The following is a 17,848-nucleotide window of genomic DNA, read 5'->3' on the forward strand; positions in this document are numbered from 1 at the left end:
AGGGATTACGAAACCAGAGGCGGAGTCTTAAGGAGGAGGGCGGGGCCAAAAGCTTTATGAAGATTGCAAGGATGGATCTCAAAGGTGTATTGGGATGGGCCATGTGGAGGAAGAGCTGGGAAGAATGAAGACAGTTGGGCGGGTGGTTCTGGAAGAGGGGTCTGAGTGGGAGATCAGGCAGAAGATAAAAGATGAAGAGAAGTTAGAGAAACCTGCGTAGAAGATTCAAGGCAGAGGGAGATCAAGGAGGCAGCCAGGTCACGGAGGGAAGAAACGGGACTCTCAAAAAAGAAAAAAAAGGAAGAAGAAAGAAAGAAAGAAAGAAAGAAAGAAAGAAAGAAAGAAAGGAAGGAAGGAAGGAAAAAAAGAAACAGCACTCTTGCCTAGGTGGGGTAAGCAGGTAACAACTCCAAGAATGAGTGTGTTTATACAGCAGCACACACATATCCATACATAGACACATCACACACACTGTACTGTACTTACACACCAACACACACACACATACACCATGCTTCAGCACACACACCAAAGATACATGTACTTGCACACGAATGCCGCCACACCATGTCATCATCTCTGTATCACGCCAGACACGCACACCACGTCTACACTGCCCACCCCAACCCCGCCACACACACATCATACACGCATCACATCACGTGCACAAGAGCCACTGTGATGTCCAGAGATCTCACGGGAATCCCACACAGCATCAGATCTCCACTTGGCTGGGAGACTCGTCTGTCTGTTGGCATCATGTTGAACCCTAGAGCGGGCCGAGGAGGGAAGTCTGGTTCTAGCTACTTATGCGTAAGAAAGGAGTTCTCAGCCTGCTGCCAGGTACAATAGTAGATGCTCCATGGATAAATCTGGAATGGCTACACAGTCTCTGGCTTTCACCTTGGGGTATTAGGCAAGAGCTACACCTAGCTATGTGTGCTGACCTCCTAAGTGATTTAACCCACGGCTCCCCTAAAGAGTGGCCTCCACTGGGGGCACCTAGGTGACTCAGTTAAGTGCCCAGTTCTTGGTATCTGCTCAGGTTTTGATCTCAGGGTCGTGAGTTCAAGCCCCATGTGGGGCTCCACACTGGGCATAGAGCCTACTTAAAAAATAAAACAAAAACAAGCAAGCACAAACACAAAAAGCATACAAACAACAACAGAAGAGTGGCCTCCACTGACCACAATCAAAAGGCCTGTCCATAAAATGGAATTTTCTGAAGTGAAAACGAAACACACACGTGAGTCTTTGTAACACTGTGTTGAGTGAAAAGAGCAAGTTCCAGATCACTACATACATACATGATACTTACAATAAAGTTCAAGAACACCTAAAACTCAACATTACATAATGTAGGAACATGTGCTCATAACATTGAAAAATTTTTAAAGAGAGGTAAGAGACTGCTAAAGGCAAAATTTAGGAGAGTGAACTGCATCAGGGAAAGGCAAGGAAGGGATGAAGAGAGAATCATCTAGATAGATGGATGTCTGCTTCTCGAGTTGGGGGGGTGGTTCACCCAGTCCAGTGAAATCTAATAATAACAGGAGGCCACGCTTGGACCTCGAGAACATATCATGAACCAAGGATTACGATTAATCCAATTCTGTGCATCAGACATCCTGTTAATGATAAATAAAAATAAAGACTGTCCCCTGAGCTTGACCCCAGTTCTGCATATTTTTGCACTTCCTCCCACAGCGCTGCCGAGGGGTCACTGCAACCTTGCTCTTGGCAATGGGGTTACTAACGCAAGGCTGGGCAGGAAGTGAACTGGGGGATGAGGCCATATCTGCTTTAACACTGTTGTCGATAGGTCCTTTGTGGTGAGGGTTTCCAAGAACCAGCAGAGCAGTTGAAGGAGCTGAGCAACATTTACAAGAAATGTGCCCCCGCCCCACCCCGAACCCGCCCTCCTCCCCCCTCCTCTTTCTCTGCCTTTTACCACCTCCAACTCTTCCTCCCCACTCAAGGCTCCAGAGAAGGGGAGCTCACTAGAGCCAACAATGAATATTTCCACACAATTGAACTGCTTACCCGACTCTCTGAAGTCTAGGGAACAACTGCCTTGACCTCCAAATCCTGGGTCCTGAAGGAACCTTGAGATGACTAAGCACACAAACATTATTCTAAGTGGCAGTCTCACAGGATGGTAATGAACATGGATCTCCTGGGTCCAAATTCTGACCTGTCCCCTCCTTTGTGACCTTTGACATGGTACTTCACTGCTCTGCACCTCAGTTTTCCCCATCCGTAAAATGGGGATAAATAGTAATCTACCTCATGGAGAGTTGTAAGATTAGCGTGCGGAACGGTGCCAGGCACACAGTCGATACTGAACGAAGGATAGCTGTTATCCCTAAGTGATATGAAAAATGTAGGTCCCCTGCAGGGGTTAGCAAACTTTTTCTGTAAGGGCCAGATAGTAAATATTTTTCACTTCGCCAGACATAAAGTCTCGGTCACAACTACCCAGCTCTACCACTGTAGCAGGAAAGCAGCCTTGGACAACACATAAATGGGTAAGCTTTATTTACGATCGCTGACAATTACATTTCATGTCATCCTTCCAGGTGACAAAACATTACTCTTCATTCAATCACTTTTCAACCATTTAAAGATATAAAACCCAGTCTTAGCTTGTGGGCTGTGCAGACCCAGGTGCTGTGCCAGGCTCCATCAGTAGGCCAGAGTTTGCTGATCCTTGCTTTCATGGGGAGAAAACGTGGCCTCTCTGGATTTCTTATCTCAGTCTGCATGCTCAGTGCTCACTTTACAGATGAACAAACTGAGTTTCATTCTTCAAAGCCAATTGAAATGGCGCTTCCTCTTTGAAGCCTTCCCAGATCACCTCTGCCAAGGGCAGTCATAACTCCATCTCCTGCTTCCTAGGTGATAAACACAAATTTCTTCGTTACTTTTTAAAATTTATCGAGGCTCCTGGGTGGCTCAGTTGGTAGAACATGAGAGAATCTTGAGCTCAGGGTCTCAAGTTCAAGCCCGACATTCGGCTTAGAGCCTACTGAAGAAAAAAAAAAAAAGGAATAATGTAAACACCTTAATCTTTATCATCTAACCTCTGAAATAAAGCATTGCCCAAATAGTCAAAGACCCCTGTGCAGATAACCATTCCCAAATCATTGCCTCCCTTCCTTCTCTCCAGAGTAATGACCACTATCCTGACTCTGGAAATTTATTGCCCACTCCATCTCAGTCCTCTGACCACGGCTATACGCATCCCTAAGTGGGAGATGATAGTGTTTGTTCGCAAGCAACACACCGTTATTTAATTCTATCTTCCTAAAAATCCAATCAAGGAATATCTCTATTTAGAGATTAGTCTGAGGGGGTCTAGGAACTTGCCCAAGGGATCCACGCAGAGGGCGGTAGAAACAAAGCTTAAGAGTGAGTCCTGGGCACCTGTGTGGCTTATCTGGTTAAGTGTCTGCTTTTGGCTCAGGTCATGATCCCAGGGCTCTCTGCTCAGCAGGGAGCCTGCTTCTCCCTCTCCCGCTCCCCCTGCTTGTGCTTTCTGTCAAATAAATAAAATCTTGGGGTGCCTGGGTGGCTCAGTGGGTTAAGCCTCTGCCTTTGGCTCGGGTCATGATCTCGGGGTCCTGGGATCGAGCCCCGCATCGGGCTCTCTGCTCGGCAAGGACCCTGCTTCCTCCTCTTTCTTTTTTTTTTTTTTTAATATTTTATTTATTTATTTGACAAAGATCAGAAGTAGGCAGAGAGGCAGGCAGAGAGAGAGAGGGGAGAAAGCAGGCTCCCTGACGAGCAGACAGCCCGATGCGGGGCTCAATCCCGTGACCTTTAAATCATGACCTAAGCCAAAGGCAGAGGCTTTAACCCACTGAGCCACCTTTCCTCCTCTTTCTATGCCTGCCTCTCTGCCTACTTGTGATCTCTCTCTCTCTCTCTGTCAAATAAATAAATAAAATATTAAAAAAATAACTAACTAAAAATAAATAAATAAATAAAATATTTAAAAAAAAGAAAAGAGTGAGTCCCAAGCCAATGTTCATAACCATTGGTCCCCCCACCCTTCCCCCTGTATTCCTGTGGCCTTAGTTGTATTAGTCATCGACTCCCTTTCCACACTAGATTGTCAGCTGGCAGAGAGAAGACTAAACATGCTTTCACCCTTTCCATACAACCCCTCATTATCCTGCACCCAGTAGGAGCACAATATGCATTTTTTCAAAGAGACGCTGTCTTCCATCACCCCTAGCAGTCTCAAAAGAGGATGGGGAAACTGCCAGAAATTCACTTCAAGGGAGCGATGGGTGGGGCTTTGCAAGATTTCGTTAGAAGTTTGGAGCAACTTTATAGTTCAAGTGTCAGCTTTACTGGAAAGGCTGAGGCATACAACACTCACGTGCCACAAGACTGGGAGTTAGTGTGTATGCTTGCGTGGGGGTGGGGAGAAAAGAGGAACTCGGGAAATCAGGCTCCCAAACCGAGAAATCCTTCCTTTCTCTCCTGCCTAGGCTTGGGATCCGGTCCAACTTAAGGGTAAACGAGTGAGAAGTAGTTACCTGGCCCCTCCAGTAACCTGACCAGACAGCCTCTCACCAGTGTCCCAAGGGTGTGTGTGCGTGCGTGAGGCAGGGGAGGGGGGGACGCGGATGACCCGTAGGAGAGGAAAAATGTTAGAACTGCTACTGAGGCTTATTGAGAAAAAAGAAACCAACATTTACTAATACTTAATATGCAAACTAACAGAGTACGCGCTCTAGCATGCTGCCTATCAGCATGCAGTTAGGCCATGTGCACTAAAGTGGATTCACAGGTTCCCCCATTCAGTTTAAACTAAACCCTCACAGGGGCCCCTGGCTGGCGGTATCGGTACAGCGTGCGCCTCTTGGTCCTGTGAGTTCGAGCCCCACATTAGGGGTGGGGCCAACTTCAAAAATTTTTTAAAATAAACTCTCACAAAAAAAACAAGGGCCTTCAACAGATTCCTGCAGAGAAACCACAGACCAAAATTACTAATCCCAGCACAAGCAGTAAGAAGAGGGCAGAGCTAACATTTATTTCATCTACTCCCCATTATAAGCTGTGTAAAGCACATGGGAGGGGAAAACCCAGGTCTGCTTAGGTCAAAAACATTTCCACCCATCTGCTATTAATGACTCAACCCCACACTAAAGGTGAAGGGAACTTGAATCGGGAACTGAGAGTAATACAGGTATCTGGTTTTTCAGTAAGCTTAACACGTGTCAGGTCTATCCGCCCCAAACATTTTGCTGGTGGGAAAGATGGCTGCACAAAGCTTCCACTGTCAGTTTAGCAATAGAGCTGTTTGCTGTCTCGAGGTCAGCCCTGTTCCAATGGAACTTTCCGCAGGGATGGAAATGTTCTATAGTTCCATTACCCCATTGACAAGTGGCTCTCCCCTGAAATGCGACTCGCGCCATGGGGAAACAGCCACCTTTGCTGTACTACTGCAGTTCTAGAATTTGCATGGGGCAACAGAGGTTGAACACTCGGGCCGAATTCTGTCCAACCAAGATTGCCCACCGACCCCACCCCGCAACCCTTAGGCCACACATTAGACTTCAGAAAGGTATAGGCTACCCAGGCTGCCAGGTGGCCTGGTGCAGGGAACCAGAGTTGGGCTTCAAGTCCTGTGGGAGATTCCCAGCAGGTCAGTAAAGTGAGCCTGCCTCTGCACGGACAACACTTAAAAGCCACAAGTTAAGACAAAAGGTTTTTATTCAAAAAACGCCAAGTATAAAAAAAAAAAAATAAGATCTCTTTTATTCCCCTGTACAGTATTTCACTCAGATAAAACCAGCAGGCTACATACTGCTCAAAACACAGCCCCAGAGAGGATCCGGAAGGCACACCATCCAGAACTGCTTTTCATATAGCTATCCTATATACACCAGTCAGCGATGCCCCTCCCCGTGCCCCTCGGAACCCGTCCCCGCTCAGGTCAGGCCAGCGAGGGGACCGGCAGCAGTCAGGGAGCCACAGCAGCTGTCCCGCCTGAGTCCCGTCACCCTACGAACAGAGCGAGCCCTCCCCGAAAAGGTCCCCAAGTCAGAGGAGGAAAAGGAGGAAAGAAACTATGGCAGCAGCCGTGGAAGCTTGGAGCAGGAAGGGAACCAAATAAATAAATAAATAAATACATAATGTTGACCTCCAGGTTAGAATGCGCATCTTTTCAAAAACAAAACAAAACAAAACAAAACAAAAACAAAAAAAAACCAAACCAAAAACAAAACAGGTAAAATAACTTAAAGGCAAAAATTAAAAAAGATTAGATCAACTACAATCCTTTTGTACACTACCATGCCAACTGTACACACATTTACAGTTTTTCTGTTGATTTGCATTGTTTGTGCATTTTGTGTGGTGTGTGTGTGTGTGTGTGTGTGTGTGAGAGAGAGAGAGAGAGAGAGAGAGAGAGAGAGAGGTCTTGGCTTTGAAACAGTTAAGTAAAAACCAAAAAGGAAGACCAGTTCACTCTGGAGTTTTACTAAAGGAGGCAGAAAAAAAGGGCAGGTGGCTCAGCATTTGGCCCTGTAGCCTCTTCCATGGCACCTTTCATATGAAGGATGGGGAGAGGGGGACAGGAGAGAAAAATAGGGAACCAAACCCAGGCAGAGTTTTGGAGAAGCAGCAGGTAAAAGAGGCAAGTTCAAGTATTTCTCCCAGCACAGCCGGAGTCCCCACAGAAGGCACTCAGAAGAGTCGGAAGAGGTGACAGGGACTTAAAATGGTGCTAGTCCTATCCCACCCCAACCTGTTTCCCCCTACCCGACCCATCGCGGCATTCAGCAGAACTCGTGATGTAGGGAACAGTTCCATGGCAGGGTTCTGATCCCCCCCACCCCCCACCCCCGGGAGTTTACAGAGCCCAGCAGTGCTTGCTGGACGTTCTGTGAGAAGGAGAGAGCATCTACGGGAGGAGTTGAGGCCTAGGACACCTGGAGTAGAGTCTCTTCCCCCCACTGTTGGGAGGCGACCTCCAGGGCCCTGGGGTCTGGAATGAGTTGTAAATGTTGTTCCTGTTATCAAGCACTGTCCTGCTTGGCGAGAAGTGTCACTGGTACTCGGGAAGCTGGAAACAGAAGCTTCCCCTCCCTCGAGCATCTGACGGGGAGAGGAGAATCTGCCAGAAAAGCTGCTATTTGCTGGGCCCTGGTGACAGGCTGTGCAGATGGATCTCAGCTGTTTCCTGGGGCAGAAGGACATCTTGCATCCAGGGATGGTTCTGGATTTCTTCGAAGGATGGCCGGTCTGATGGTCTCAGGGCCAAGCACCATCTAATGAGATGCTGACACTCTGCAGAAAGCAAGACAGAGATTATGAATGACTCAACTCGTTTTTGCAATGCAAAGGTCTTGCTAATTTGCTTCCCAGGGGCCAACAAGTCTGGCGTCCAAAAGAGACCAGGAACCTTCTAGAACTCTATTTTTCAATGGAAGATATTCACTAAGATCTAGGTCCTCCAAGGTGCTTTCAGCTTAAAAAAAAAAAAAAAAAAAAAAAAAATAGCTCCCCTCTTAAACCTGTGGTTTTTAAACTTCAATAGCCGGGGCCTTTCCCACGACACCCACTCACCAGAAATAGGAAGAATGACGACAAAGGATTTTGATGAGACATCAGTGAGCATGATGAGGTGATTCAATTCACCTACAACTTACAAATATGAACACCACCCACAATGAGGTCACGGGAACCGCAGTATTTAGAGAGTCTGCCTTCAGGGGGAAGGCTCAAAGAACCCTCAACTTTTCACTCCCTGGCAAAACAGCCAGGAGTTGAGAGATGAGGACTGTGGGTACTTAAAAAAAAAAAATCTTTCAGTGAGGGGCACCTGGGTGGCTCAGTGGGTTAAGCCTCTGCCTTCGGCTCAGGTCATGATCCCAGGGTCCTGGGATGGAGGCCCACATCGGGCTCTCTGCTCCGCGGGGAGCCTGCTTCCCCCCTCTCTCTGCCTGCCTCTCTGCCTACTTGTGATCTCTGCCTGTCAAATAAATAAGTATCTTAAAAAAAAAAAAATCTTTCAGTGAAACTAAATGGTCTTTTTTTTTTTTTTTTAATATTCTCACATATGCTCTTCCTCTGACCTCTCAAAGAATGCTCAAGTGCAAACCATTCAATTTCTGAGGACTGGCTCTCCAGATTCATTGGGCCAGGACTCTGCTAAGCCAAGGGCAGCGGCATCCCCTGGAAAGGCAGAGCTGTCCAGAACGCAGAGACTATCCCCTGAGGACTGCCGGCTTTGTGACTCCTGCTTCTCCTCAACAAGGCGCTTCCCAAAAGTTACCTGAAGAGACCCTCTGCCTGAAGAAAACTTGGCCCCTGATGATCTCCTCATCATGCTCAAAAGGAATATCTCCACAGACCATGTCATACAGCAGGATCCCCAGCGACCAGACGGCTGCCGACCTGCCGTGGTAGCGATGATAGCGAATCCACTCTGGAGGGCTATACACCCGGGTCCCTGTGAGCCAAGGGAATAAAAAAGGAAAACACAAGCTTTGAGCAAAAATTAAACAAAGCAACTCACACACTCAGTGGTACACGGACTCCTTGAAACAAAACACTTCACTTCTCCCAGGACAGGGTCTAGGCTAACTCCATTTTCCCCCTAGGCTAAAAGGAGTGCAAGAGTGGCATCTCTCCGACCCAAAGCATTACCCACCCAGCAGTCCAGACCATAAACCAAATTCTTTATAAACTGCTCCAAGAAACAAACAGGGCTGGCCACAAACCCAAAGCCTGAGGGGTGTATGTGGTAGGACCACCCACAATGGGGTGAAGGGATGAGTGTCTGCACACAATCATGGGAGACAGCCCACAGACTATCCTTAAACTGCACTAAGGTGGCCCAGGAGCCTGGCTGAGATTCTGATCTCAGATATGATCCAGTGCAGGGCACTTACATAATATACTGTATCTTAAGTCCGGGTGCCCTTTAGGAGGCCTTCCTCCCCACCCTGTGCGTGCAGAGGCAGACACCCACACCCTCTCTCTTCCCCTCACTGGGAAGATAGAGCGGCAGAGCGGGTTTCAGACCACGTGATTCCTGTTTACAAACTTTGGGTTGTAAAAAAAAAAAAAAAAAGTGGGGGCCATCCCGCTTGTGCTCACCAGGGGGCAGCAAAGACTCGAAGGAAAAAACAAGGGAGGACCCGGCCAGCCATTAACTGTTAAATACAAAAAATTGCAGCCCAACCCAGCGTCCTCCAAGGGCAAATAAACACAAACCACAAGCCCCAGTCACAAGTTTTGAAAGGCTGTCGTTTGTTAGGTTAAGCCGCTCAAATGATGACCCACCCTCCTTTGCTTTGATCTCTGGCTCTCAATTCCATCTTTTCTGAAAGAACCCGCTCCAAGCCCCTCCCTAGGATAGGTTTTCATCCTTTCAGCGGAGACACCCAACTAATTTTCAAACCAACAAGAGATCTTATTTCACAACATTCATTCCCGACTCCCTCACCCCGCAACGCCAAAAAATAAAGAATAAGCCCAACAAAATAATTTAGTGAAACTACTGTTTCTATTCCTTTACCCGGCCCTAGATCAAAGGGGTAGAAGAACTGCAGTTTTAAAAACTAACCTTACACAAAACTAAACTCCCTTAGCACAAAACAAAAATTACAAAACCGGCATCAATTTTCATCTCTCCCGCTCTCTCCTCCCTCCCCCCCCCCCATCCTTTTACTGGCGGGGAAACTGGGTCAGACTTCAGAAATCTGGGCTAAGGCCGGTTGCCCACAACCTCTTATTCATCGGGAAAGCTTGGAACCCACTGAATTCCACTTAAAAAATAAAATCATGCCAGAAACATGACAGGTTCAGCTGGCTCGAAATCTCCGGCTCTACTACGCTGGGAAGCTCTCCTTCGCCCCACCCCTGCTAGCATCGAGCCAGACGGCCCGGTGACCTTTACAAAGGGCCGGAGAGGAAAGACGGCCGAGGCCTCCAGGCAAGGCCAAGTCACCTGGGCAGATCCCTCCCCGGCAGCTCCCTCCCAAGCCTGGCTCACCATCGAAGTCCGTGTAGACGGTGTCCTTGAGAAGCGCCCCCGACCCGAAGTCGATGAGCTTGAGCTCGCCGCGATTGAGGTCGATGAGGATGTTCTCGTCCTTGATGTCGCGGTGGAGCACCCCGCAGCTGTGGCAGTGCCGCACAGCCTCCAGCACCTGCCAGAAGAAGCTGCGGGCCAGCTCCTCCTGCAGGGCCCCCCTTTCCGTGATAAAGTCGAAGAGGTCTTGCACCGGCTCGGGCCTCTCCAGGATCAAGACGAAACTGTCGGGCCTCTCGAACCAGTCCAGGAGCCTAATGACGCCGGAGAAGCCCGAGCTCACCTTCTTCAGCAGGACCACTTCCATGGGCACTCGAGTGCCATTGGGCTGCATGGGCGAGGGGGCTGCGTTAGAGCGGGAGTCGGAGGGTGTCCCTCACCCCACCCATCCTAGGGGTCGCTCCCTCCAGGGCACTCACCAGCTCTCCCCAGTCGGAAATCCGGTCCTTTTCCACGTGCTTGATGGCCACCTGAAACCCCCCCCCAAAGAGTCTCCATGAGATCCTCTCGCCGGGGCCAAAGCACACCCGGGCGCCCCCCTGCCCAGCGCGCCCTCCCCACGGCGGGGCGCCCACTCACCGGTAAGTTGTCGGCGACACGGATGCCTGAGTAGACCGAGCCGAAGCCGCCGCTGCCCAGTAGCGGGCCCACCTGGTACTGCGACTCCAGGGGCTCCTTCTCCTTGCCTAGTAAAGAGGGAAGCACAGGAAACTCAGTGCCGGCCCGAGAGCTCCCAGTTCCCACGCTGGGGGTCCAGCCGCCTCGCCATCCTGGGCTTGGGGGGGGGTGGTGCTCACCCGGCGCCAGCTTGGTGGCGTGCAGGTCGTTGCAGGGCGCGGCGCGCAGGTGGGCAAGCGAGTTGATTTTGGACAAGAGCATCCCAACCTCCAGGGTGTCGGCGTAAGAACTGTGTCTGGAGGAGCTGCAGCAGGAGCTGGGGCTGGGGTTGTGCCGGTGGCTGTGCCTAAGGCTAGGGCTGAGGCTGCGGGTGGCGTTGCGGCTGCGGCTGCGGCTGGCGCGGAAGGCCGAGGGCGAGTCGGAGGACGACTGGGGGCGCTGCCGGGGCTGGCGGCTGGCGGACACGCCGGCGGGGTCAGGCAGCGCCGAGGGCGGCGGGGTGGGCGGCTCGTGGGGCTCGTGCGGCAGCGCCACGGCACTGAGAGCTTGTAGCTGCTGCTGCTGCTGCCGGTCCCGCCACCGCCGCCGCCGCTGCCGCCAAGTCCTCTCGGGCCTCCTCCGCCACCGCGGCCGCTGCAGCAGACGCCCGGCTCGCCCAGCAGCCAGGAGTAAAGGGGCGGAGCGCGCCGGCGGGTGGTGGGGCGCACGGGCGGGCGGGGATGGGGCGGGGCCTCTCCGGGAGGCCTAGGCGGAGAGCGGGGCTGCCCGGCCGGAGGAGGGAGGAGAGGGGGTGGGGAAGCGGCGGGACAGGGCGACTCCCCTTGGCCCCCGCCCCGCGCGCTCCGTCGCCGCGCCCCGGCCCCGCCCCCGCCGGCCCGTGTCCAGCCAACCAGAAGCCGACTGATCTGCATAACGCGGCGCGCCACGCCCACGCCCCGCCCCGCTCTCGCGGTCAGAATGGTCTCTACGCCGCCACGACGTGGCGGGAAGGAAAAGGCGCCAAAATGGAGGGGGAGGGGCGCGGGGCGTGAGGGGAGGCGGGAGCTGGGTGTCGGGCGGCGAGGGAGGAAGGATGGGGAGGGGCGTATCGATTCAAACCCAAACAATAACAAAGCCATCAAAGGCCGCCCGAGGCCGGCTCTGCGGCTCTCTATTTCTTGAAGGTTTTTGGGTCAAGGGCTTGAGCTGGAGCATAACAAGTTGCGCAGAGGCGACGGGCGTCGGTGTGTCAGCCGGGGAGATGGGGCGGCCGGCGCGCCGGGGTGTGAGGGGCTGTGTGGGGAGGGGGGTGGCGAATGCCGACGAGGGTGGTCCTTCTGTGTGACTCAGACCCGAGACCTCCAAGTCGGCTTGGGCGGGTTTCACGAGGCGCTATGGGTTCGGGTTGGGTTCTCGGGGTTTGTGTGTTGGGGGCGCGTGGGGGGCGAAGGATGTGCAAGATGTGAGTCACGGCGGTTTCACCGAGGGAGTGGAGGTGTCACAGGCCTGGAATAAAACTGGGGAAGAGCTCGGCTTCTTCGGGGGAGGGGTCCAGATCGCGGTTCTTACAGCTGGTGAAAAAGCAACCCCAGATTCTCAAGCCGACGTTTTTGTAAAAAATGCAGAAAAGTACCAGTGAATCCTGGTTCCTAAGAAGTGGTGTGCGTTAAGAGTGCCCGGTAAAGAGGAACCACGAAACAAATGTTGGTATTATGATGCCAGATGCTGTCTCAGCCCCTTCTGTGAGGGCGGGAGAGAGGAAAATTCCTCCTGTAACCCGAGGGTGGGAGGGTGCGCTTGATTTAATCAGAGTTTTCGCGTTGTATTCACCTTTTCATCAGCCTGTTATTACCAGTCTGGCAATACTAGCAATTATTGGCTGCACCGAGGCTTGTCTCAAAGGAAATCCCCCGACTCTCTGCCCCACCATGGAAATAACATGGAAAACTGGCCAATTCCATTTTCATCCTTTGTCCTTTTAAACTTCATGTAGAGTTGATAACGACGTGTGAAATGAGTAAATTAAAATTCTATGTAATCCATAAATTGGATTGTCAGTGGCCTAAGTAATTGAAAGCCTACTGCATCCCATTTTAATATTTTTCAAGTTCCTACCACTTAAAGGAGAAATGAGGTTCCAGGATCTGTTACAGCTGCAATCATTAATGAATTTAAATGTTTCATTAAAAGTTTTCTACGGTGCTCATTTTATAAAGATGTGTCCAGATATTTCACAGCTTTTAGGAATCTATCTTATAAAATAGTACATTTTCCTTTTGTCTGTGTACTATGGCCTAACTCTCATTTTTGATGACTAGGAGAGAACCCAAGAGAACAAGAATTATTCCCTTTTGGGGCGCCTGGGTGGCTCAGTGGGTTAAAGCCTTAAAACCAGGTCATGGTCTCAGGGTCCTGGGATCGAGCCCCCCCATCTGCCTTTCTGCTCAGCAGGGAGCCTGCTTCCTCCTCTCTCTCTGCCTGCCTCTCTGCCTACTTGTGATCTCTGTCTGTCAAATAAATAAAATATTAAAAAAAAAAGAATTATTCCCTTTTTACAGATAGGAAAATGAAACATAAGTAGGATGACAGAGGGTCATACAACAGCTAGAGGAGGAAGAGATGAAATGACCCAAATTCAACTCAGAGTATTCAAAGATTTCCTGTTGTCAGGGTCTAAAACTGTCCTTAGTACTGAGTAAGACATCATGTGTAAATGTATGTGACCCAGCACTTCCAATCCCCTCTACCCTCCCTTTCCTTTTCCAGTCCCTACTGGGCAATCCCCACACGTTCCCACTCACCTAGCACTTTCCAGACATTCTGCCTTTGCAGAGGCATTCATCCTGTTCTGAGGATGCCCTTACCTCCTCATTTTTATTTAAAGCCTTTCCAGCCTTGAGGAGGACCTGATTGTTAAATAACGCCAAGCATTCTTCACCATCTACTCCACTCATCTGACAATCATGGGTTTGGCTTTTTATTTTTTTAAATCTTTGTTAATTAACTTTTCAATTATTTATACCATGTTTCCCTATGCTTTGATATATGTTTCTCTTGTCCAGCATTTCTTGGACAACATGTGTACTGAAGGGAAAGACCAAAATGAGTCCCAACAAAAAAGTCAGGTCATGATTAAAGTCAATTTATACCAAATTTAAGTGAATTAAGTGGGCTTGGGCAAAATAAAGGAGAGGTTAGGAGCAAGAGGTTTAACCTGTTTAGTCTGCTTTGAAATCTGGGATCTGGCACCTACTAGTTATGTGATATTCGTCAAGTTACTTAACCCTTTCTTTTTCCTTTTTTTTTTTTAAAGTTGCTTAACCTTTCTAAGCTTTAGACTCTAAATGAAGATAATAACACCTACCTCATAGGGCTGTTGTAAGGAGCAAATAAAAGTCTGCATGTAAAGCTCGTAGACTAGCACAGAGTAAGCTTCTAATAAGTATTAGCTGTGATGGCAATAATGATGATTGTGTTTGTGACAATAATGATTTGAGAATGGTCTTGCACCTTGGAGGTTTCAAAGGTGAAATACTAGGTACATCACTTGATTGTAATCATCCAGGGAGAGAACGTGATTCAAAATAATTGTATACATTAAATCAAGTTCAACCTTTTTCACTTTCTCTAGATCTTTGTAGGGCTAAATATTTAATTAGGTAGAGCTAAAGTGATTAACATTTAATATGTCTGCTTTATATGGTGACTGCTTCACAGCTGGAAGTTACAAAACATGGACCTTGCTTGGCAAAGAGCTTTTATTTACTTAAAACTGCTTTTAAAGATAATTATTAAACATTCAAGTATGTTTTGTGTTAAAAATTACTCTTTGAGGGTAGGGAACTTGATGTTTTTATTCATCAAAATGTAGTTTTAATAATAAAAACAATCACAGCTTTTGCTGTTTCAAGGAATCTAACAAAGAATCAGAAAAACCCTCTAATAATTAAATGACAAGTGCTTTTGGAAAGATAAAGGCCATAATCATGCTTACAATTCTCTGGAAAGGGAAGAATTTGTTAATGTTAATTTGAACAATAGCCACATTAATCCTTAAGTGGTTTTCATAGTCCACCTGATACAGATTTAATCAAGTCATTGACAAAGGAATGACTTAAGCAATTTCTGTAATCCCAGAAGTTTAGAAGAAGTAAGTTTGAAAGGGATGCCTATACCCTTTTTTGAAGTACATCTGAGTCTAGTTGAAGCACTCATATAATAACTAGGTCTGTATAGCATTTTCTCTATGAGCTATTTGCAATTAATCGGGTAGAAATAATTTGGATCTGCATCTCATTTCTCTCCTGAAAAAAGAATTACTATATATATATATATGTATATATATATATATATATGTATATATATATATATATACACACACACACACACTTTTTTTTTAATTGTACTGTGGTTGGCACACAATGTTACATTAGTTTCAGGTGTACGAATTACTTTTTTTTTTTTAAGTTTAACTGTGAAACACCATTATTTTTTATTTTACTCTCTCCTCATTTGGTGAAATAAAAAGAAAGGAAAAAATTTGGAGAAACCCAACTGCTTCCTATAACTTAAAAATAACTCCAGGGGTACCCTGGGGCGCCTGGGTGGCTCAGTGGGTTAAGCCTCTGCCTTCAGCTCAGGTCCTGATCCCAGGGTTCTGGGATCGAGCCCCACAACAGGCTCTCCGCTCTGCAGGGAGTCTGCTTCCTCTTCTCTCTCTCTCTCTGCCTGCCTCTCTGCCTACTTGTGATCTCTGTCTGTCAAATAAATAAAATCTTAAAAAAAAATAACTCCAATTACATCAACAGTAGTAAGGTTATTTAGAAAAATTTAAATGTCACATATAGTTCATATGTGTGGAATATGTGTAAAAATCTACTATAAACTGTAAGTCATGGAACAGTCTAAATTTTAAGACTGAAGTAAAGCCTCTTTTTAAAGTTGTAATAATCATGGTAGTGGTGGACAGCTGGGAAATCCAGACTGTCCCAATTTCAGAAGGGTCAGGAAATCTATGCAGTCAAGTTAGAACTGGTTCTTGTCCTTGATAGGATGTGACATTTGTTTCAAGTTTATAAATCTCTTAGTTTTCAGTTTCCTTAGCAAAGCTGAAGAAACAAAGTGTTTTTATTATCTGGCAAAGTATATTTAAGTTCATTACCAATTCATTTTTTTAAAGAAATAAAAATAACCTAGATTTATTTTTGGAATTTTACATATTCAGCACTGAAAATTTGAGTAAAAATAATCAATATTTATTGAAGGCACTGTACACAAAGATTTTATAGTTCCTGAGTATTTACTGGATAGGTCAAAACAAAAAAGAGTAGCTAAGAATGTATAAAGACTACAGGAAGCTTGGAAACTGTTATAAAATACCTTATTAAAAGACCAGGAAAATGTATGCCTCAGATCAAAAAGACAAGCACACGAATAAAAATCCTGCATGTCTAACTGATGAAGAAAATGGGCCATCATGTGTGTGTGGGGTGTGTGGGGGGGGGGTGTGTGTGTTTGTGAGAGAAAGAGAGAGAATGTCACATATTTGGATGTTGGTGAGGGGATTATCTGCCATCTTTTTTTTTTTTAAGATTTTATTTATTTATTTGACAGAGAGAGAGAAATAAATCACAAGTAGGCAGAGAGGCAGGCAGAGAGAGAGGAGAATGCAGGCTCTCCGCTGAGCAGAGAGCCCCATGCGGGGCTCAATCCCAGGACCCTGAGATCAGGACCTGAGCCGAAGGCAGAGGCTTAACCCACTGAACCACCCAGGCACCCTGTCTGCCATCTTTTATAAAGAATTAAATTGCTTTTTTAAAAATTGGAAAAGCCAGAGTGCATCTAGGTAAGTGGAAAAAAAAAAAGTTGCTCAAAAAGATTTCATGATAGGAGCACATGGATGGCTCAGTTAGTTAAGCGTCTGCCTTCTGCTCGGGTCATGATGGGACCAGTAGGGGGGCTGTCTGCTTCTCCCTGTCTCCCCCACCCCGGCTCATGCTTGTGCTCTTTCTCTTTCTCTGGAATAAGTAAAATCTTAAAAAAAATATTTCGTGTTACATCTTGTTAAACATTCAGAGAGATCCCAGTGAAAGCGTGTTTATTATATATCTCATTTGTTGTTTAATAGTAAACAGCCTTACTTTTCTGTGTTTGGTCTGTACAAATAGATTATAAACATATTAAGGGCAGAAACCACACTTTCTTTCTTTCTTTCTTTTTTTTTTTTAAGATTTTATTTATTTTATTCATTTGACAGAGAGAGACACAGCAAGTGAGGGAACACAAGCAGGGGGAGTGGGAAAGGGAGAAGGAGGCTTCCCTCTGAGTGGGGAGCCTAATGCAGGGCTTGATCCCAGGACCCTGGGATCATGACCTGAGCCGAAGGCAGACACTTAACAACTGAGCCACCCAGGCATCCCGAAACCACCTTTTCACTGAACATGAAGGCTAAGTGCTGAACACAGTTTTGGTGAAAGGGACAGAAAAAGACACTTGAATAGCACCCCACACTAGAGCGTCAAAGATGTCCTAGGCATTTTTCTAAGCACTTTCTGTGGATCTTTATATAAATCTTATGGCATGGGCAGTTTTACTGTCCTCACTGGCTTACAGATAAACAGAAACTAAGAAAGGTAATTTGCTGAAGGCCACATGGTGGAACCATCTCTTACTGGCCATGACATTCCACTTTTCTAAAGAACGCAAGATTAGTTTAAGGGATTTAACAAGGTATTCTATGATTAAGTTCTGAGAGTATCATCCACAGGGGCAGGGTTCAGAGGAGGTGGAAGTCAAGGAAGGCTCCAGGAGGATGTGGAACTTAGTGTGGACTTAAAAGAATGAGTAAGAGGGGTGCCTAGGTGGCTCAGTGGGTTAAGCCTCTGCCTTCGGCTCAGGTCATGATCTCAGGGTCCTGGGATCGAGTCCCACATTGGGCTCTCTGCTCAGCAGGGAGCCTGCTTCCCCCTCTCTCACTGCCTGCCTCTCTACCTACTTGTGATCTCTGTCTGTCAAGTAAAAAAAAAATCTTTAAAGGATGAGTAAGACATGGACAAGTAGGAAGGAGAGAGGGAATGGGCTCAGTAACGTCAGGAACTGAAGCAAAAGATGCTTTGTATTTTGCTCTTTTGCATTCCCTATAATGTGAGAAATTAATGAATAAAAGTGTCTTTAAGGGGCACCTGGGTGGCTCAG

At 47.4% G+C, this 17,848-nt stretch overlaps 1 protein-coding gene and 1 long non-coding RNA gene across 2 annotated transcripts; both read right to left on the bottom strand.

The window, feature by feature from the left end:
- Positions 1-2,521: 2,521 nt before the first annotated feature.
- LOC116870597 lies at positions 2,522-4,611 on the bottom strand. The gene is made up of 2 exons (XR_004383254.1): positions 4,548-4,611; positions 2,522-2,894 (listed from the first exon to the last, which is right to left on the bottom strand). It is a non-coding gene; the product is annotated as an uncharacterized LOC116870597 (long non-coding RNA).
- A 1,804-nt stretch (positions 4,612-6,415) lies between these two features.
- PIM1 (Pim-1 proto-oncogene, serine/threonine kinase) lies at positions 6,416-11,260 on the bottom strand. The gene is made up of 6 exons (XM_032862328.1): positions 10,855-11,260; positions 10,637-10,743; positions 10,477-10,527; positions 10,019-10,385; positions 8,294-8,470; positions 6,416-7,305 (listed from the first exon to the last, which is right to left on the bottom strand). The coding sequence occupies exons 1-6, from the start codon at positions 10,934-10,936 to the stop codon at positions 7,148-7,150; spliced, it is 942 nt and encodes a 313-aa protein (XP_032718219.1). The 5' UTR covers positions 10,937-11,260; the 3' UTR covers positions 6,416-7,147.
- Between the last annotated feature and the right edge of the window lie 6,588 nt (positions 11,261-17,848).

This window comes from Lontra canadensis, unplaced genomic scaffold (assembly GCF_010015895.1).
Source record: "Lontra canadensis isolate GAN:19392208 unplaced genomic scaffold, GSC_riverotter_1.0 scaffold23, whole genome shotgun sequence".
Taxonomy (NCBI): Eukaryota; Metazoa; Chordata; class Mammalia; order Carnivora; family Mustelidae; genus Lontra; species Lontra canadensis.

Coding starts and splice junctions, on each gene's coding strand:
- PIM1 (XM_032862328.1), bottom strand. CDS start 10,936: ATGCTCTTGTCCAAAATCAACTCGCTTGCCCACCTGCGCGCCGCGCCC. Junction 10,528..10,636: donor GTGTCGCCGACAACTTACCG/GTGAGTGGGCGC, acceptor GGGGGGTTTCAG/GTGGCCATCAAGCACGTGGA. Junction 8,471..10,018: donor CGTCTACACGGACTTCGATG/GTGAGCCAGGCT, acceptor CTTGGCTCACAG/GGACCCGGGTGTATAGCCCT.